Genomic DNA, 19,352 nt, shown 5'->3' with positions numbered 1-19,352 from the left:
GGCTGGCTGTGCGAGGAGCGCGGTTGTTGTCTGGCGCGCGCCGTATCATACGACTACCCGTTCTGCCCGCCGCTGCCGTCTCCGCGTTGCGGTACGTGCGGTCGAGGTAAACAAAGGACCGGCGTTCCCCCGGTCGTGAACTTGCCCGCGCTGCTGGGGAAGATCGCGCGCCCTGTGGCTCGAGCCCGAAGAAGCCAGGACGCCGTGACTCGCTATGGTTTGTCCCGCGGGCCATGGACCAAGCGGGCGAGCCCGAGGTGCACGTTTGGGCGAAGGCGGTTACCGCGGATGCGGCCTGCGAGCAGCAGCTCATCGAGCCCGCCGAGGTCGTGCCCTGCATTGCCGAGGACTGCGGGCCGTTCTGCAAAATCTGCCACATGCCGGCCCGAGACGATGACCCGCTCATCTCGCCCTGCCGCTGCTCCGGCACCGTGCAGTACATCCACTGCGGGTGCCTCACGGTGAGCAACGAGCGCGCGCGCACAGCTGATCGCCAGCTGACCGTCGTCCGCGCGGAGCTTGCGTGCGCGCGCGTCAAATTGATTGCGGTCACCGGAATGGGAGATGCTTATCTGCATGGTCCACACGAGTGCCTGCTCTGCGCCCGGCAGTTCGCCTTACACGCGTATGAAATGTATAAGGGCCTCAAAATATGGAGCAGTTATTCCTGTTATCGCGGCGCTGACGTTAATTGCATGCACTCGTGTATGCATAACGGGGTTACAAAAGAAAGCGAAGAAGAAAAAAAAAGGTTGTCTTCGTGAAAGCTGCGGCTTCGCGTTCGTGTCCCGCTTCGGTTGCGACAGATTATCGGCTGCCGGTTTTTGACGATAAACAACAATCAACGAAAAACAACGTGCGTTCTCTCTGTTTAATCGTTTAACTCTGATGAGCCCCTCGCACGCTGTAATTACCATCCTTGAATGCGTACAGTCCCGTTCGCTTAATTCGCCGGTGGTCATAATTGCTGTGGGTCTCTGAGCAGCGCAAGCGAAACGACGCCCCGCATCTCGGGCTGGTGCCCTGGCGAGGTTAATGCTCCCTCGAGCCGCTCGTCGTCATTCCCGAATGGTGCACCCCGAATCCGGTCCGGATGCGCATGGAATTAGCGCCTCGTACGCGTTTTGCAGCGAGCGGACGGAGAAGCGCGTGAATAAATTTGAATTGCGTGTCCTGCTGACAATGTAACGCAAGCATTTGCGCTGTGTGGCGTACAAATAAACCCAATTACTGAAAGCAAAAGTTGCATACACAATGGCACCGAGACCAGCACATCGGTGGAAAGAGATAATCGATCAAATAGATGTGGAAAGAAATAATTGATCAAATAAATGTGGGGATTTAAACTGTTTGAAGAACAACAGCTGAATGCTTATTTGAGTGTCAAGTTACGTGCACCCATTTATAGCCGTTCTTAAAGTGCAACTTCTTCCTTGGGAATTAAATGAGCAGTCGCACGTTTATGTTCATATGGTTATGGTTCAGTCTGCTGCTGTTTTCAACTAATATAATTAGGTTGCTTTTGATTGTATACTTCGCGAGGTATGTTCTCAGGCATCGGAGTATTGGTGGAAGCTACGTCACAAGTGCAGCTGTTATCAGCGCATCATTGCAGAAACTTATATGGGTATATACAGTACAAGGATGGCCGACATTGGCTTGAAATTCCCACACCATACATGCACATCAAAAATGCTTTTGCTAAATAGCCTAAATAGAATGTGGCTGTCCTAGCATGTGTTTGTTTGACTGGATTACTTTAAAACACAGTGGCTGTATACTCTGTAATTGCTTAGTAGGAAGGGTGAACCGACAAAGCCACACAATTTTGCATGGAGGATCGCTGACAGTGATTCATCGTTTTTCATTCAGTCCACGGAGAAAAATAAATAAAAAGCAAGTATAACAGCATCATGCAACAGTTGTGCTATAAAGGCAAAGGCTGATAACCAGGCCAGCTATTATGAAACTATTGTGTTATAATGTGTCATATGTGTGTTGTGGTGTGTCATACATGTTTTCAAACATTCAACTTGATTGGGGTTGATACCAGAAAATCATGACACAGGTATTCTGGTGAAGGCTAGCACTGAACTGAACCACTAAACAACAGATTTATGCCTGAAAGATTTCTCATTGTCTGTGCCTCTATGGGTTCCAAGTTCTTTCATTCTTCTTAATTTTTTAATGTTACATTCAAGAAACCAAAGGATATGTACGAAACGCTGTTTGAACTGATAACCTAAAAGGTAGTAGCTGGTTAAATACCCACCAAGCACTCAGATTAAGTGTAACAGAGGAAAAGCAAAGCAGCATACATCTCTCACAGGACAACATAATGTGCCAGCTTTACAGTGACCACAACTTCATGTGAATTGAATTTAACGTAAAACTTAATTCATCATGCAAGGTTTCATGAAGAAAGATGCGTCTGTCATAAGATGCGTAGTAGAAAACTGTAAAAGAATATTTGAAATGCCGAGGTAAAGTAGATGAATAAGTTAATGTAAGGATTGCACAGTAAATGCAAGAACAACGCATTTGTTGTTTGGTGTGCACAGCGCTGGCTGGAGATACTGAGTAAGAAGTCCCGCAAGCCGCCAAGCTGCGAGCTCTGCCAGTACCAGTACCAATGGCACAAGAAATTCCGGGCCGGTGGTTCCTGGCGCCTCCCGCCATGCTCGCCACGCGACAAGGTCCTGCACAGCGTCTTCCTGCTGGCCGTGATCGTCATGGTGGCCTGTGCCACCGTCACAATCGTCTGCTTCCGCCAGGAGGCGCCGTCGACGACAACGACGACGTCCGGCCGTCGAAGCGACCTCACCCACTCGGAGCTGGTGACGCTGGTGTGTGGGGTTCTGTTCTTCCTGGCCTTTTTTGTGGCCATGTACGTGGAGGTCACCGCCCGCAGCACCCTCTACCGGTTGCTTCTGCGGTTCGTCTATCTCAACCAGCAGTGGTACATAGATGAGTACGACGCAAAGCGTGGACCCGTGGCTGTCTGACGGGCGCTTTTGACCTGCTTGCAGGAGCAAGTTTACAACTAAGCTTGGCTGGAGGTTTGTTTGATCTCTGCAAGTGCATTTGAAAACAAATAAGCTGTCTCACGTTCACTTGTGTAAGGCAGCATGTGCTTCTTTCTGTAAGGTGTTTGTTGTCTTTGTGCTGTTTGTTGCCTGTATTGACTTTTTTTTTTTTTTTTGAAGAACAGTCTGTGGTCCTCTGTCTCCACCAGGAAACAGTCTACAGCTAAGCAGTCTCAGCTTCGCCTTAAATGTGAGCAAACATGTGTTTGCCCCTGGAAGGTGTTTGTTGCATTTGTGTTCTTTGCTGGTCTTCAGTATTGTCAGTTGTCAGATTGCCAACTTCGTGAGATGCAGCCCTGTTGGCCAGGGCTGATGCACTCTTATTTGCTGTTGTCTGGTCACTAGGTTCACGGGACGTCGCAGAGGATTGCAGTGGTTTCTTAGAAAACTCCATGTGCTACATCGTCTCGGCTGGTGTTAATCACCACCTCATTTTGCCTACCAAGCTTGACTGGAGGTTGAGCATGTTGCCATGAAAACCCTGGAGCACCTAAATTCCTGGCACCTGCCTGGTGTGAGGAGACGCAGAAATCCAGCATTATGTTGCATTGATGCAGCGTGGACGTGAATGGATCGCGTTTCTTGCGTCAAGTGTGAGACCCCTTTGCAGCCCAAAGCCTTGAACTTCTTTTACCCTGCCTTGCCGTAATGCTTGAATGTCCGTGAAACGGTCATCGGCAGCTCGTTTGCAGGATTATTATGAGGAAATGGCAAACAAATGAGCAACCTTGCTTTCCTTTAGATTAAAGTAAGTGAGACTATGTGAGGGCAGTGCGCTTGGCAAGGCCATTACATGCGGTGCCAATTCATAGCAGAGTGCAGGTGTAGGCCAGTCGGTGATTCATGATTTTGGGAAGTTGCCGTAACCAAAATACGAGAGTTGAAGAAAGGGTCAACACGAAGTGGCACTGACAACTGATGACTGATGCATCAGTTGTCAGTACCGCTTCGTGTTGTGCCTTTCTTCAAGTGTCATGTTTTGTTTGCGGTAGCGTCCCAAAATCATGCCAATTCATACTGGAACATCCGACATGCGAAAGGGCACTGGTTGTCTTGTCGCATGTGTAGCTGTACGTCTTTGGCAAGCTTGGGCCGGGCATCCAGGGGCAGTGGAAACAAATCGAATGTTTGTTTGGGGCAACGCTGGCGCTACAGGATGATGCTACAATAACTGAGTCCATGTGTATGGTCCCCCAGCTGCATCAGCTGGCCATTGTAAGCCAAACAGAAAAGGTGGTGGTTTTTCACATTTTGCTCCTTCACAAGCTTCACTATTGAACAGATTTTCAAACGGCATTGCATTTATTGAAGGGAGTGAACTAATTTTGCAGTATTTTTTGTCATTCTCTTTCTTTTTATACTTTTGCGAGCAGACAGACATTCTGCGTTCCATTTGATGCGAAAAGTTCACAGTTGAAACGTCCCTATGCTTTAATGTTGCTTAAGCATTATATATATAGTAGCAGATGGCGGGTAGGGTCTGTGCCAACGTGCGAAACTTCAGTAGCACTAGCCCTTTAGGCAATAGAGAGGAATGAGTCTCACAGGGAATTGATTAATTTATTTAATCAATCGATCAATTGTAGGGGTCAAAGAGTCTCGCATCATAGCAGTGGAAGGTGTGCGACACTTTCTTTTGAAGCTGTGTACACCTTGCAGCTGTCAACTATCGACAGTCAGACCATATGCTTTTTTGGGGCGTTCCAAAAAAGCATGCGGCACCATTTTAAGAGGGTTTTTCAGACAGGCGTTCGCGCCTGCTCACAAGTGTCTGGCGCAGATTACGGTTGTGCCCAGGGAGTTCTCGTCGGAAAGGTCCATATGTGAGAGAGGGAGCAAATGACCAAATCACTGAGGGACCATCACGAATCCCTCTTCATGAAGGGGCAATTTTCCAAAGCACAGCAGCTTTGCAGCACCTACATGGCTTGTCATGTGGTTTTAGCTGCCAGGCTTACGTGCAGAACCATTGCTCCAAGCACATTGTTTCGTACTAGTTGGTCAGTGCCAACCCCTGCATTAAAGTGTGATGTGGCTGCTTGTCTGTATGTGGCAGTCTTTCTTTTCACTCAACTGGCACTTCTGGGCAACTGTTTAGCCAAACCATCTAAGCTTGTGACCCTGCGTACCAGTGAGCTTTGTAAGCTAACGAGTGTCACTGGTAGTTAGTCATATGAAGGAAACAGACACTAAAGCCAGAGTAAGCATAGGAGAAATTAACTCGCGTTTAATTATTTAATTAATATAATACGAAAGGCAAAATGAAAGTGGGCGGGAAAAGAGAGCATGCCGCTGGTGGGAAACAAAGCCGCACCTTTCGAAATACAAAATGGTGCTCTACTGTTAAGCAACCACGGCAACCGTCTTTCCATCAACTCACGCGCACATTTGTCCGACATGGTGCCATGTGGTTGTATGAATGGGCATGCTGAGATGTGGCGGCTTCGGATTGTCATCTTTCTCAGGCAGCCTAGGGACCATAAGAATCATCTTGTTAGCAGCACTCATCTGTTACGATTGTTCACACCTTACTAAGCAGCGTAAAAAGGCCAATTTTTCTTTGTTTTTATGTAAAACAAATGTTTTATTAAACCATGAGAACTCCTGCCGGGTTGTATATTAAATGTACTGGCAGGCACTGAAGGTAGAAGATAATTTACACTGTCCGCACTTAGTGTGCATCAGTTTGAATCGTCCGTTTTTTTTTTAATTCAATAAATAAATAAATAAGGACTTTGTATGGCGATTCCATTCTAGGAAAGCATTATTTGCGTGACAGTGAAATGAAACTATGTTTTAAGCCGAGCCACTTTTCAAGACGAGGATCACTCACCCACATCTCGGCTTTCCCACGGTGACACAGCACCCATTATCAAACTTGTAGACTGCGGCGCCAAATTTTTCTTGTAAACTATATGTCCCGTGCTGCCAGCCACTGTGCGTGACTTAGTGCGTAAGCATGTGTTTGAGCACAGGCAATGCAGCTGCTCTTCAAGGCAACTGCATTCAGAGATTTGACAGTGGAATGCCTGTTCTGCTCGAGCGCTGCTGCATGTTGTCCTTTAGGGCCAAATGACTGCAGAATCATTTCTTCGCTGTTTAACTGCTTTTCTTTCAGCTCTTGCTCGAACGAAGCGAGTCCAGCTTCGTGAATATATGCACTACTTGAAAAGACATAAAGAAAAGAAAATAAAGGTGTCGATGCTTGTCCGCCCATCAAAGCGAGGAAACAGTCAGCAGCCCGGCCACTGATTTCATTTGCACTGTTATGTGCTGTTTTTAATGCCTGAAGGCGAAATGCAGAGCTTGGCTTTTGTATTCACCTATGACCACTAGCAGAACTGCTTCTATGGATCTGATGTTTTTACATCACTGCAGAGGTCAGTAGTCGACACAGCTACATCCTGGGCACACCGTATTACATTTTTTTCCTTCCAACTTCCATTGTGGATTTTTATCTAGCTGTAAATTAACTTTTACATTCTTACTCTACAGCCTCGAGGTAAAGCAACCAGGCAGTAAAAGGGCTCATAGAGGTGCAGCGGTCCAGAAAGGCTTGTTAAAGCCTTGTTATGTTCCCGATGTGGCGTGTTTTTTGTGTTCCAGTACCTTTCTGCATTTGTTTTTTGGGAAATTACAAAACCAAATATGCAGCAAAGAGAATGGCTGTATTGCCTTAGGTCATAGCCTCATTCACACAGCTTCAACAAGGTGGAATTCTGTGGGCATTTTCTCTGTCATGGGCTGCCTTACTCCCATCTGTCCAGATGTCTGTACAAGAACTGCTTTTGGTCTATCTAAACTGTTGCCCAGTAGCTGGCTGCCTGATGTTGGGCTGGAACTGGCTGGGAAAGGAGAAAAAAGAAGCGCTCCATTTCAAAAGCGAGAGAGCTAGCTTCATGCCAAGTGCGATTGCAAGAGCTGAAAACACGATCACCGCCATGTTTTTAACATTATCTATAGGGCTAATTAAACAAACACCAACCAAGTAGGTTTAATCTTAATAAAGTAGGCCCAACCAAATAGGTATGACTGATTATATATAACCTACAGGGCTGTCAGCCCATTGTAAGAATAAAAAGCTGCTGCAGCCTCCCAAAGTCAATCCTGACGAAGAAGTTGGAAGGACTCAGAAACATTCGGTTAAATTTAATACACCTACTTGGTAATACACCTACCTACTAATTAGTCTGTATAATTTCAAATGTTCACCTTCTAACTTTACATTCTGCTTGTGAGCTCCATATGCAGTATATAACTGGAATACTTTGTGGAAGTGTTTCCACTTCTGTGCATGACTCACGGAATGCATTTGCTCAACAAGGGCTGGTTCAAAACACCTTATAAGCAAAGGCTCCGACGCTCCCGAAGTTCTCGACTGACCGCTTTTGGGGATTCCTTCAATTTTGCATGATGTAAGGTGCAGTTAAGGCCTAATAGAGCCACAGGGCATACTCTGTAGATGGCCTTGAGAACTGGTTGTTATCCAGCTCCGATGGCAGGTGTCCACTTCAGCTGGCTTAACGTGTCGATGGGCATTGACAGATGGCATCCGCAAAAGAATTATTGTTTGGGAGGAAGGTACCAGAATACAAAACAATCTTTTGGTGTTTGCCGGTTGTGGCTTGCCCTGTGATGCTTCTCGTCATATTTCAAAATGGTACTTAAAATTCTGACATTATGACAAGACACGTGGCTGTCGCAACCATTTTGATTACGTTGAGCTTTATCTCTGGCTCTACATGCAGTCTACAACTGGAATACCTTGTCGAAGTGTTTCCAGTTCTGTGCATGACTAGCGGAATGCGTTTGCTCAACAAGGGCTGGTTCAAAGCGCCTTATAAGGAAAGGCTCCGACACTCCCGATGTTCTCGACTGACCGCTTTTGGAGATTTCTCTGGCATTAGAAAACATGTGTCTGACTTCTATGCTGAATAGAATGGGCGGAATGTGAGCCATGAGTGACCTTGCACTGTCTTCTTCTTTTTTTTCTCTCTCAATCTCGCCTACTTAAAAGTTTACTACATGTAATTGTTCATGAAAACTTGGTGCTTGGAGCAGATAGCCAGCTGCCTTTTGGTGCGACAGGGAGGGGGGAGGGAGAAACAGTCAGGCCAGCAGGGGGTGAGGTAAGATGATTAGGTTATGAAATCAGTTAACTGGAGAACACTAGGAAGAAGGAAGACCTGTTGCCCTACCAATGATGAGCCCAACGGCTGCGCTGACAAACATGAGCATTTGGTGTTCCAGCATCTTGTCACAACAATGTGAATTGAAACACCTTAACAGAGCCCCACATTTGCTTGGTGTGCATTCTCCGTTCAGCAGACTTTGCAAAGAGAATGCATTGTGCAGTGCACTGCACTCTTTTCCTGCGCTGATGACCAAAGGAATCTCTCAAACTGTGTTCCTGCTAAGGTGCCTTCAACATCCTTGCGCTTGATACTGCTGTCATTGCTGTTCGACCTGAAACTTGTGGGTGAACTGCACTGGTTGTTTCGGAGGAGTTGTTTGAATCCTTGGGCAAGTGCTGGCATTGATCTTGGATTTTGCAAGTTCTCACCTCCTGTGCGAGAACATCATGTTGCTAGTATTGCAGCAACATGACATGATGTCACTTCTGTCATGCAGCAAAGCCAACAGAAGTGACATGGTGCTCTCCGCCTTCCGGTCAAATCCATGCATTGGTGACAGAGCAAGACAGAGTGATGCACCCCGCAATGGTTTGATGTGAAACAACTTCTGGAAAATGCAGCTACACTCTGAGTTGACCACTAAGGGAACAAGTTCTCTGCTGTGGAGCAGAAAATCACTCTCTTTGATCAACCAGTGGAATTCACTTTCAATGGATAACGCACAGGGTGTTTTCTCGTTACACTTGGACAGCCGAGGTGCCAATCCATAGTGCATTTTGTCGCTCACATAGTTCATTGTACTACTAGGGTGCTATGCGAGTGTGCAGTGTTGTCCAATTACGCCATGTTGGCATTTTGAGCCAATTAGATAGGGTCCTAGTGTAGCTGGCTCCGTTTTCCAATCAGAGATGACAAGGTGGTGAATTTGACAATGGAGTGGAACTTGGAAGTGTTCAGAATGGCATCCCTGGACAACTCGATACAATCAGCAAATAAGTGCTGATGTCGTGAAGACAAGTAGACGATGGACTAGCTTAGAATCGTACTTGAGTGAATTGGTGCATGAGCAAGGCAGCTTACATCCGCATGTGCTGTAGCGGAAATCATGCCGGTAAATTTTTTAAACGCCCTCTTCTGTTGTGATGCCTTAATTGCATGCAGATTTGCTGCAAAAGGGTGCAAACATGCTGTCATCCACTGAGCCCATTTTGGGACCAGCATTTTGTCTTTAATGTGTCTACATTTCCATGCCTACCAGGCAGCTTTAAGCTTCAGTTTCCTGTTTGTAGGCGCAAAGCAGTCATATTTGGCATCGGCACTCTATGCTGGTGTGTGGAACAGAAGCAAAAATTTGTGTTCTGTGATTTTGTACGGCACCTAAAGTGCCGTACTTTGGGAAGAAGACGGAAGGATCTCGACATGCACATGGCCTCGTGGCATGTGAAGCAAGTGTCAATGTGTGTGCAGTGTGAAAACGTGCTTGAATAATGTGCCCTCGGTGTTTGTGGCAGAGCTTTTGCCACAATTTAGTCACTGTTGTTTAGTCATGTTCGGAGTGGAATCTGTCTGGTCCATGAATAAAGAGCCTTTGGTGTACAAACTTGTACTTGTGGTGTCCTGGTGGCCAAGCGTGCCCATTTGTGGCAAACAGCTTGCCAGCACTCTATGTGCAGTTAAGTAGCTGGAATTGCTTGTCAGATATTGCTCCGCAGACCTTGCTAACTCATGCAGACCGCTCTGAAGTTCCATTGACGGAAATAGTCTGTTAGAAAAGTAAGCGTGGTTGTTAAGGCATCTGTAACAACCTATCTCTGTGAAACCATTTCTCCACTTTTAACATAGACCACATAAAAATTTAAAAAAGAAGAAATAGCCGACACTAAACCCGATATGGCCAACTTTTAAATAAAAGCACTGCCTAGATGTAGTGGTATCCAATCACTTCTACCTGTAATGCTCTCAGGCCCTAGAACAATATCTAATAACTAAATAAATAGACAGATTTGCGCGGCAGCAAGGAAGGCTCGTCTAGACCTGTAGGTGTAGCCATGCAGCCTCGCTGACCAAGGCAATCTGCTGTTTAGCATGAGGTTTAACTCTGAACCGTGCCAGCTGCATTTTGATAAGGTGAAATGTAGAAATGCCTATGTACAGTTTTCCACAAAGCATTACGTTGTGCAGGTTCCACGGCAGATATAAATTTTAGCTGTGTTAAGGATGGCACCTCTGATTTAATCGCTCACTGTGCAGTTTGTAAAGGCTACTACACTTTGAATGTGGGGCCATGTGCTCGTGTTTTGTGGGAATTCAGATTTTTTTTTTTTTATTACATGTCCGGTAAACTTTTGTGGCCAACTGTAGCAAGACGTGTTTCAAGAGCCTCAGGTGGTCAAAGTTAACTTGAAGCCCTTTGCTGCGGTGTCTCTCACAGCCAAGGCTTTGCTTCAGGATGTTAGTATTAGTATTACTGCTGTTATTATTGATAGTTTTCATCAGAACCTTACATTAGCATTCTTTATTTCTGGAAGGTACAATGGCCTTTCCTGCTCATCATAGGTTCAGTGAATTCCCACAGTGACTTTCAGTGGACACACAGACAGTCCTCCATCCCAGCCCTGCCTTCTAGCTTTTTTTCTTGCTGCTTTTCATGCTAGTTCTACAAAAGCCCAATCAAGGTGTGAAATATACTGCAGAAGGACATGTTGCTGGGCTAGTTAGTGCTTACTTAATGACATGATGTAGTGGCAAGGGCACAACCACAAAGACTGTGGTTGTACCCTTTGTGGGTCTTTGTGGCTGTACCCTTGCACTACGCCATGTCGTCAAGATGTGACAGTATGTCAGTGTAACTCCCAACTCTCGCGCAGGAAATGCAGTTTCACTTCTGGTATTTTAAGCGGACTGGCAACACCTTTGGAACAAATTCTACACCGAGGTTGACGTTAATAATAAATTGCAGTTGCATTGCTTTACGCTGTCGCAGCGAGTGTGAATGAAAGCGAAACGTTATACATATGGGATAGAGGCACACACTCTTAAACCCAAACGGAACTCTAGGGGGAACAAATGTGGGACCAGCATTGCCCGATGTAGGGCCAAGGTGGCCCAACATTGCTTTTACATTGGCACTGATTTCTTTTCATGCTGCTAGGGAGGTACTGCACTGACTACTGTGACTCATTTGGGCAGCGCTTGTTACTGTGTAGCAGAGCAGGGCAGCTTGGTTGCCCACTGCTATGCCCATGTAGAGCAGCAACCAAACTTAACTCAAACAATGAGGTCATATGTGTAGCGGCTTAACCAAAACAGAAATGGGCTGTAAGGTGCAAACATAGAATACATTCAAAGGAAGACGCATTTGGGATGGTTCGATTAAAGGCACCTCAACCAGATATCTCCAGCACCCTCCACCAGAGAACTACATTCTGGTTATGAGGCACGCCATAGCGGGGGACTCCAGATTAATTTTGGGCCACCAGGGGTTCTTTAATGTGCACCCAGTGAATGGCACATGAGCGTTTTTGCATTCCATCCCATCAGAATGTGGCTGCTGCACCTGGGACCAAATGCACGACTTGACACTCATGATGGCGACTGTGTTGTAAAAATTCGTGTGAAAACCCGAGGTGCCCCTTATAAGCAGACAATACAGAATTTCATTTCTCTTACCTCTGGCACGATAGCATAAAAGCCTTCAGTGAACTATGGCTCACCGTTTTCCACATTGTTTTATAACTGTTGGATCTCACACTCGGCACAGTGCCGCACAGAGGACATCCACTGATGTTATCACATTTTCATTGCCAACATCTTCAATGCACTGATCATAGATGCAGCAAGAAATCGATGCCTGTGATAAATTTGTGCACCCGGAAGTTTCTGCTGGCTCATTTAATTAACACAAGTGATGCCCTAAATGTTTCGGGGAGTTGCCCAAACTGCAAGGAACGAGTTACTGGTGGATGTTCGGCATCGGCATCAGGTGACATCGTCCAGTGTCATCAAGAACGATGCAACACTGGGGGAGATGGTTGCTCGACGCCAGCCTGCCCATGCCAGACCACATTGGGGATGCCTGAGGCAGCTGGCAAAACATAAAAGCCAGATAATGCCACGTGCTGCCGCCACCAATGCTGAAAATAGGTCTGAAGCTTGCTCCTTGTGGTTGGGCCTTTAAGGAGCACGCCCGCTCAACAAAAACAGCCAAGTGTGACTGAGTGTTACCATAGATCTGCACAGCGTGGGTACGTGATTAGTGCAAGTTCATATAAAAACTGGAAATTTGGTTTCCTGTGCCTCTGTTTAGTCTGCACCTTTAGTCAGAAACACTACTAGTCAGTCACTTGCCAGGCAGCAGATACAGCATTGTGCATACGAACAGCCACCACTTCCGCCAAAACCCTTTGCTGTGCACCAATCTGACTGCGAGTCGGAAGTCTTGTAGAGCAGGCTGGACCCACCACCGCCACTGCTACCGTCTCTTCTTTGGTGAATGCCTCTCCTGTTTTCGATGCATAGCCAAAAATGTGCTCACCAGGAGGCCCGAAGTATCGCTTTTTTCCTCGGGGCTTGTGTTTGTGATTGACGCAGAAAAGCATGCAGTCTCGTTGTGAGCAGAGAAAGTGTTGGGCTTGTGGGGACACTGGGGATGCCCTGCACGCGTGTAATTTAGCGCACTCTGCAAGTGGCACTAGAAGTAAAATATTGCTCTCCGGTGACGGCTCCAGTGGCACAGTAAGAAAGCAATGTGCTGCCACCCTATTTAGTCGGGCTGTAATCCCTATCTATTTAGCCCTATCTGTTTAGTCAGGCTGTAATCACGCACGACTGGAATTTCGTGTTAAGAAAAAAAGAACGTAAACGAAGCATATAATGAGTTTCTTGAAGCTTTTGTGCGCATTTACATTGCGCATTTTCCTTTCAGACAGGTCAGACGTTCAAAAAAGATACGAAAACTGTGGATCACCAACGAGCACGTCAAGCTGATAAAAAGCGAAAATCGCCTTTATCATACTTTCCTTCACTCGAGATCAGAAATTAAACTTAAGGAATTTAAGAGAGAAAGAAATAGATTGAATAAAATACTAAGGCAAGCGAAAATAGATTACTATCAGCATGTTTTTTCTGAAGTTAACAAGAAGCGTGCGGATGCGTTTTGGAAAGTAATAAATAGCGTCTTAGGTTTTGAAACTAAAAGCAACATACCCAAATCGATAACTGATAATAATCGCGAACTTAGCGGTAAAGCGCTGGCTGACCACTTTAATACTCATTTTGTGAACGCAGGCGTAGCGTACAGCCATGACCCCCAAGTTGCTTATTCATTGAATAATAGTATTCCTAATACTATATTTATGGAACCAACAAATGAACATGAGGTTTTTACAACAATAATGAATTTAAATAACAGCAAAGCATTAGATATCGATAATTTACAAATCAAGCCAATAAAATATGTTATGGAACACTTGCCCTTCACTCGTACGTTGGTTCATATATTCAATTTAGCAATAGAGTCGGCTACTTTTCCAGATCGTATGAAACGAGCTAGAATATCGGTGTTATTCAAACACGGTGATGTAAATAAAGTCTCCAATTACCGGCCAATATCTGTTCTACCAATTTCTTCCAAAGAAGTAGAAAAAATTATTTCTACACACCTAACAAAATTTCTCGACAAATATGACGTTATAACAAATTCGCAATTTGGCTTTAGGAAGGGAAGATCTACGGAGACAGCTCTTTTATCCTTGAAAGAAAAAATTGTGTTAGCTATAGACGAAGGGATTTGCGCCCTCGGAATTTTCATTGACTTCAGCAAGGCGTTTGATTGCCTCAATCATGACATTCTATATCTAAACTTTCTATGTATGGAGCTCGCGGTGGCCCCCTCACCTTGGTGTGGTCATACTTGGAAAATAGGACTCAGTGTGTATGTATCGATAATGTCCAATCTTCTTTCTTGTCATTTAAAAATGGGGTGCCACAAGGAAGTGTTTTGGGCCCACTATTATTTAACTTATATGTAAATGACTTAGTAAATATTGATGCTACAGTTGATTTCTTTATATATGCAGATGATAGTACTTTAGTCTTTACTGGAAAGGATGCGAACGAACTAATTATTAGATATATTGCACTTCTATGTAATCTATCTGAGTGGTCACAGTTAAATGGAATCAGAATTAATCCTGCTAAGACGAAAGCTGTTCTTTTTAGAGCAAGAAATAAAATTTTTGAACTGCAACATTCAATAACTTCAATATTGAACTAGTTAGCCAATATAACATACATGGTATAATTTTTTACTGTCATCTAAATTGGGATGCTAATTTTAATCAACTTCGCAGTAAATTTTCCGCAGTAGCCGGGGTGCTGGCTCGCTGTAGAGCTCTCATGCAGGTAAAAACCAAGTTACAAATTTATCATGCATTGTTTACCTCCCAATTTAATTATTGTAGTTTAGTATGGGGGACCACAACACTAACAATCATGAATAAAATAATTACATTACAAAAGGCACTCCTCCGTCACATTGCCAGTACCAATCCCTTGTCGACGACAAAAACTTTGTCAGAGAAATACCAAGTTATATGGGTAGACCGCTATTACGAATATCACATTTTACATAGGTTTTATTTTGCAAAAGAAGAATTGAGGAATTAGCTTACATCCATAGCAGCCTTGCAGTGCCATAAAATACCAGTACATCTAAGAAACCCTGATCCTTGGTATGTACCACGTTTTCGCACTGAATACAAATCGCAATCTATTAAACACAATTTACCAAAAATCCTTAATAATTACACTGACACTTCTTTTTCTCGCAGGAAATTGAAGATGTGTTTTGTTCACATGTAAGCATACATATTTCATGTATAATGATTCTAATTGTGTGGTGCCCTTTGATGATTCTTTTTCTTAATCTTATCAAATATCCTTGAATGTTGTTGTTTCTGTATCCTAAGATAATTATCCTGTCAGTAGGCTTATATTTGAATATATTACAATTGTTTTTGTTTGATGTTTTAAAGTACTCTCTGTTATCGCCCTGCCATGTACAACGCCTCTTGGGTCCAGTCAAGCTGCTTAATTGTGGCGCAGCTTTTAGCCCGGGAGGACGTTTCTATATTGTGTGTACTAGAAGAATTATTAAAGTTGAAGTTGAAGTTGACAATGCAGGATTTTGGTGGAAGATTTCCACTGAAGATACCAAAAGTCCCAGTGTAAACATGCCATTATATTTGCTCGCGAGAGCCACTCTTTCCCCCATGCTGCAAATAGCTGCCTCAACTCGCCGTGGTAGCTCGGTATTGAGCTGTTAAGCTGGCCTCGGAATAGCTGCGCAGTAATGCCACCGGAATATCCGGTACGTGTCAATAAAATCCCTTGATAATTTGAAAGTACCACTACTCTTTGGAACTCTGCCGCAGTCACATGACCTCCTCGCCCCTTGCGCGTCCCCCCTCCCCGCTGGAAGCGGTTTAGCGCCCGTTTTTCTGCACGACGATTGGTCTCCCTGCCATTGCCCTTGGAAACGCGCTGATCTTGCGTTTTTCTTGTGTTTCTTTCTTTTTTCCATTCGCGCCATTTTTCTTCTCAGCTCGGCTGGCTCGGTGCTTTAGCTCGGCGTAGCAAATGTTGTACACTGTGTTTCCTGCTCTCTGTGCTAGTGCTATGCCATGCTGTTGCACTTAAAACTGTAGCAAGAAGCCTGAAGATGGTTATGCAGTTTTTATGCTACCACACAAAAAGCATGACGGCTTGCAAAGGAAGCAGTGGCTGCATAGCATTGGCCAAAAGAACTTTGTTCTGACAAAGAACAGTGTTGTTTGCGAGGTGAGGCATCTTATTGCTCGTATCAAAGCATCCCGTAATGCCACATCTTTTAAATTCTTCCGGCCTGCTCACCAGCATTTTTTCTGTGGCAATTAGTATGTTCCATAAATATGGGGTTAATAATAATAAATGTTTTTCAGACAGACAGAGACAGTATGCTTACTATTCTGCTGGGACTCCATCACCTCACATGTCGCAATGGATCCTAACAACCATGAAAGTGCTATCGAGAGGCTGCATCTTCGCACATAAATGTTTTATGTGTGAAGGTACAGCCTCTCAGTCGCACTTTTCGTGATTGTTAGGATCCGTTGCCTGTTTTACTGAAAACTGAAATATCGGCTTGTAGAGGAGCTATTATTTTCATCTTACGTCGATTTGTGCATCAGTCATACAATGAACGCAGGCCCGGAAAAAATTAGCTAGTCCACATTGCGTTTCTTTTTTTTTTTTCATTTTAAGGCAAAAGCCTTTAGATCTTATTCAAGGTTGTGTTGTGAACAGAAAACATCATCTGGGCCAGAAGCGGACCAAAGCATGTCCAGCCATCTATAAGAGATGAATGATTAGCCAAGTGAATAAACGATTCATTAGTGATTCAATTAAAGTAGATTAGGGTCTATTAAGGAGCATGAATAAGGATTAGGGTGGATTAAGATGAATTAAGGTTAATGAAGGAGTATTAAGACTGATTAGGGTGGGTCATGGGGGGTGGGGTAAGGGGATTAGGGTGTATAAAGGAGGATTAAGGCACATGAACGAGGATTAAGGAGGATTAGGGTGGCTGAATGAGGATTAAGGTCAATTAAGATTAATTCGGGTTGATGAAGGAGGATTAAGTCCGATTAGTGTGGATTAGGGTTGATGGAGATGGATTAAGGTGAATTACAAGAGGCTTTACAAGGCTTTCGCACTCGCGCCTCTTAGGCAATACCTATAAGGACACCTTGGATTTTTGGAATTTGCTTTGGACTGTGCTTCCATGCATGCATGAGTGGGCAACGATTATTGTTTTGTTTTCTCATGGATACAGGCAATGTGCAGGGGTGTTCACACGGCTGCACATGCTTACTGTTGATATCAACATCTAGGCGGAGGCTGGTAATCTTCACCTGAATAGCGAATGTTTTAGAACTACCTTTCTGGGGTTTTGTTCTGTAGGGAAACTTTTTCCTTTGATTTAACAGGAGCTGAAATCGTTGCATCAATGTGCTTTGATTACGAAGATTGAGCAATCAATCGTGATTGTGGTCATGATATAGTAATGCAGAGAATATTCTGCAGGCAATAATTTTAGCACTGCAACGTATTTCACCCTCATCCATCTTCATCAACCTTAATCCATCTTAATACAATCACTAATCAATCATTAACTTTACTAATCACTAATCATCTCTTATACACGGCTGGTCATGCTTTGGTTTGCTTCCGGCCTTCCTTGGGTCATGTGATATTTTCTATACCTGACAACGCGACCTTGAAACAGAGATCTAAGGCTTCGCTTAATAAGCCACGTCCAGAGGGATGTGCCACAAGCAATACTAGATCATACACACATCATCATCAAGTGGCAGAAAAATTGTTAGGAGTATAAAACTCGCCTCAAAGCTCTTTTTACATCAATATAGCCTGTTCATACGGCTTTAAAAAAAAAAAAAATCTCTTCATAAATGTTGCCTTCAGCATAATCGATGCGCATTCCTCAATTTTCAACACTACTGGGGTGCGCAACTGGCCCAAAATAACGCACCTCCATAGATGCGGCGGCCCGTACGCGGGAGCCCAGGAGAAAAAGCGTGCCGTGCGCAGCGCGCACACCCGGCGGGCGAGGAGGATCGAGGAGGAAAGTGCCGCGGGGAGAAGAGGGTCGCTACTTTCGAATTATCAAGGGGCTATAGGTGGCATCCATGCATTGACTCTAGGTGGCAGTGGTAATTGGCGCCATCCATCAGGAGGGCGGGAAAGGAAATCCGCTTCCCTTCCATGCCCTTCTAGATCGACGCGCGCCGATCCGGGTGGCCGTGCCCTTCCCCCACAACTTCTCTCCCCTCGCACTCCCGCACCATTCCCTCGTAACTCCCTCACCTTCGACTGTCTCCGCCGCCGGTCCGGCGGCATTGCATTGCGATAGCAATTATATGGACATTCCAGACGCATTTATGCCGTCGGCGTCGCCGTGAAGTTCCGTATAAGTGAAAGCGTGTGTAGGTGAGCCGGTGAATGCCGTTCAATCTCGCGTGCGCGAGCTAGGAACGTGACCCCGAATGCGTGCCCTGTCCTGTCGCGCGCGAGGCAGTGGGGTCAGGCGAGGGAGGAAGGGCGTTTTTCACCGGCGGCTGCCAGGGTGCCTCGATGTTCTCCTCGCCCGCCAAACAAGTTGGTTCTTTATTCTATGACACAACTGCGGCGTCTACTACGGCGCTGCCACGCGAATCGCGGACGCCGTAGGGACGCATTGCCGCCGCTCGCGTGTCTTGAAAACGATCTGCGACGTGGCCGTAGTGCGCGCCCGCGCGGGCCTCGTCTTCAAAGCAATCCGCGATGTTTGCCAAGTGCGTGTAGTGCCTGTAACTTGGTATGCACTGTGCTTTCGACGTTTCGTTCACGTTGAAGCGAGAGATGCCTGAAGGTCAATTCGCTCGCTGCCGCCACGATTCCTTGCTCCAGAATTTTGACAGTGGGTTTCCGCGCTCATCGATCGAGATGTGTAGCCTGTGCATACGTGACACTGTGCTGGTTAGTTTAGTTAAAACATGTTGGCGTGCTAGTTGGTTCCGACGAAGGACGCTTCGACGATTGCTGCCCGCATGGTGAGGCAGTGGGCAGGGACGCTCCATTTGGTGATCGCTGTGTCTGAATTCAGGTACATCGGATAGACTTTCTCGTGCCTGTGGCGCTGGTGTTGAGTCAGTCATGCCGGATTAAACCATTCTTGCCCCTTTACGGCACTCTACCTTCAAAAAAAAAAAAAAAAAAAAGGGATTGTTCCGGGGGAGCAGTAGGGGCTGTAGTAGAGGTCCAGACTGCTCGAGCTCCTTGTACAGCATCTTCGCTCTTGGCAGGCTTTTCGTATGCTGCTGTCCGTGACTTTTCAGGTGCAATGTGAGTGAAACGGTTTTCAAGAAAGAAAACGCTTCAAGGCAGATGACGATTATCGTTGTGTGGCAGAAGGGGCACTCCAAAGGATGTAACTTTGCCTAACACTCTTAAAACGGTTGCACCCTTTGGGGTGTATATTTGTCCCACAACAATAATCGTCATCTGCATGCTTGCGTTTCCTTTCTTTAAACTC

At 45.4% G+C, this 19,352-nt stretch overlaps 1 protein-coding gene across 1 annotated transcript; it reads left to right on the top strand.

Annotated features, from left to right (window-relative positions):
• The first annotated feature begins 25 nt into the window (after positions 1-25).
• Positions 26-9,821, top strand: LOC126517730 (E3 ubiquitin-protein ligase MARCHF9-like). Its single transcript, XM_050167534.3, has 2 exons — positions 26-461; positions 2,562-9,821. The coding sequence occupies exons 1-2, from the start codon at positions 234-236 to the stop codon at positions 3,003-3,005; spliced, it is 672 nt and encodes a 223-aa protein (XP_050023491.1). The 5' UTR covers positions 26-233; the 3' UTR covers positions 3,006-9,821.
• Positions 9,822-19,352: the final 9,531 nt, after the last annotated feature.

This window comes from Dermacentor andersoni, chromosome 11 (assembly GCF_023375885.2).
Source record: "Dermacentor andersoni chromosome 11, qqDerAnde1_hic_scaffold, whole genome shotgun sequence".
In the NCBI taxonomy this organism is placed as follows: Eukaryota; Metazoa; Arthropoda; class Arachnida; order Ixodida; family Ixodidae; genus Dermacentor; species Dermacentor andersoni.
Note: the sequence above shows the minus strand (reverse complement) of the source record. Positions and strands in the feature narration are given on the sequence as shown.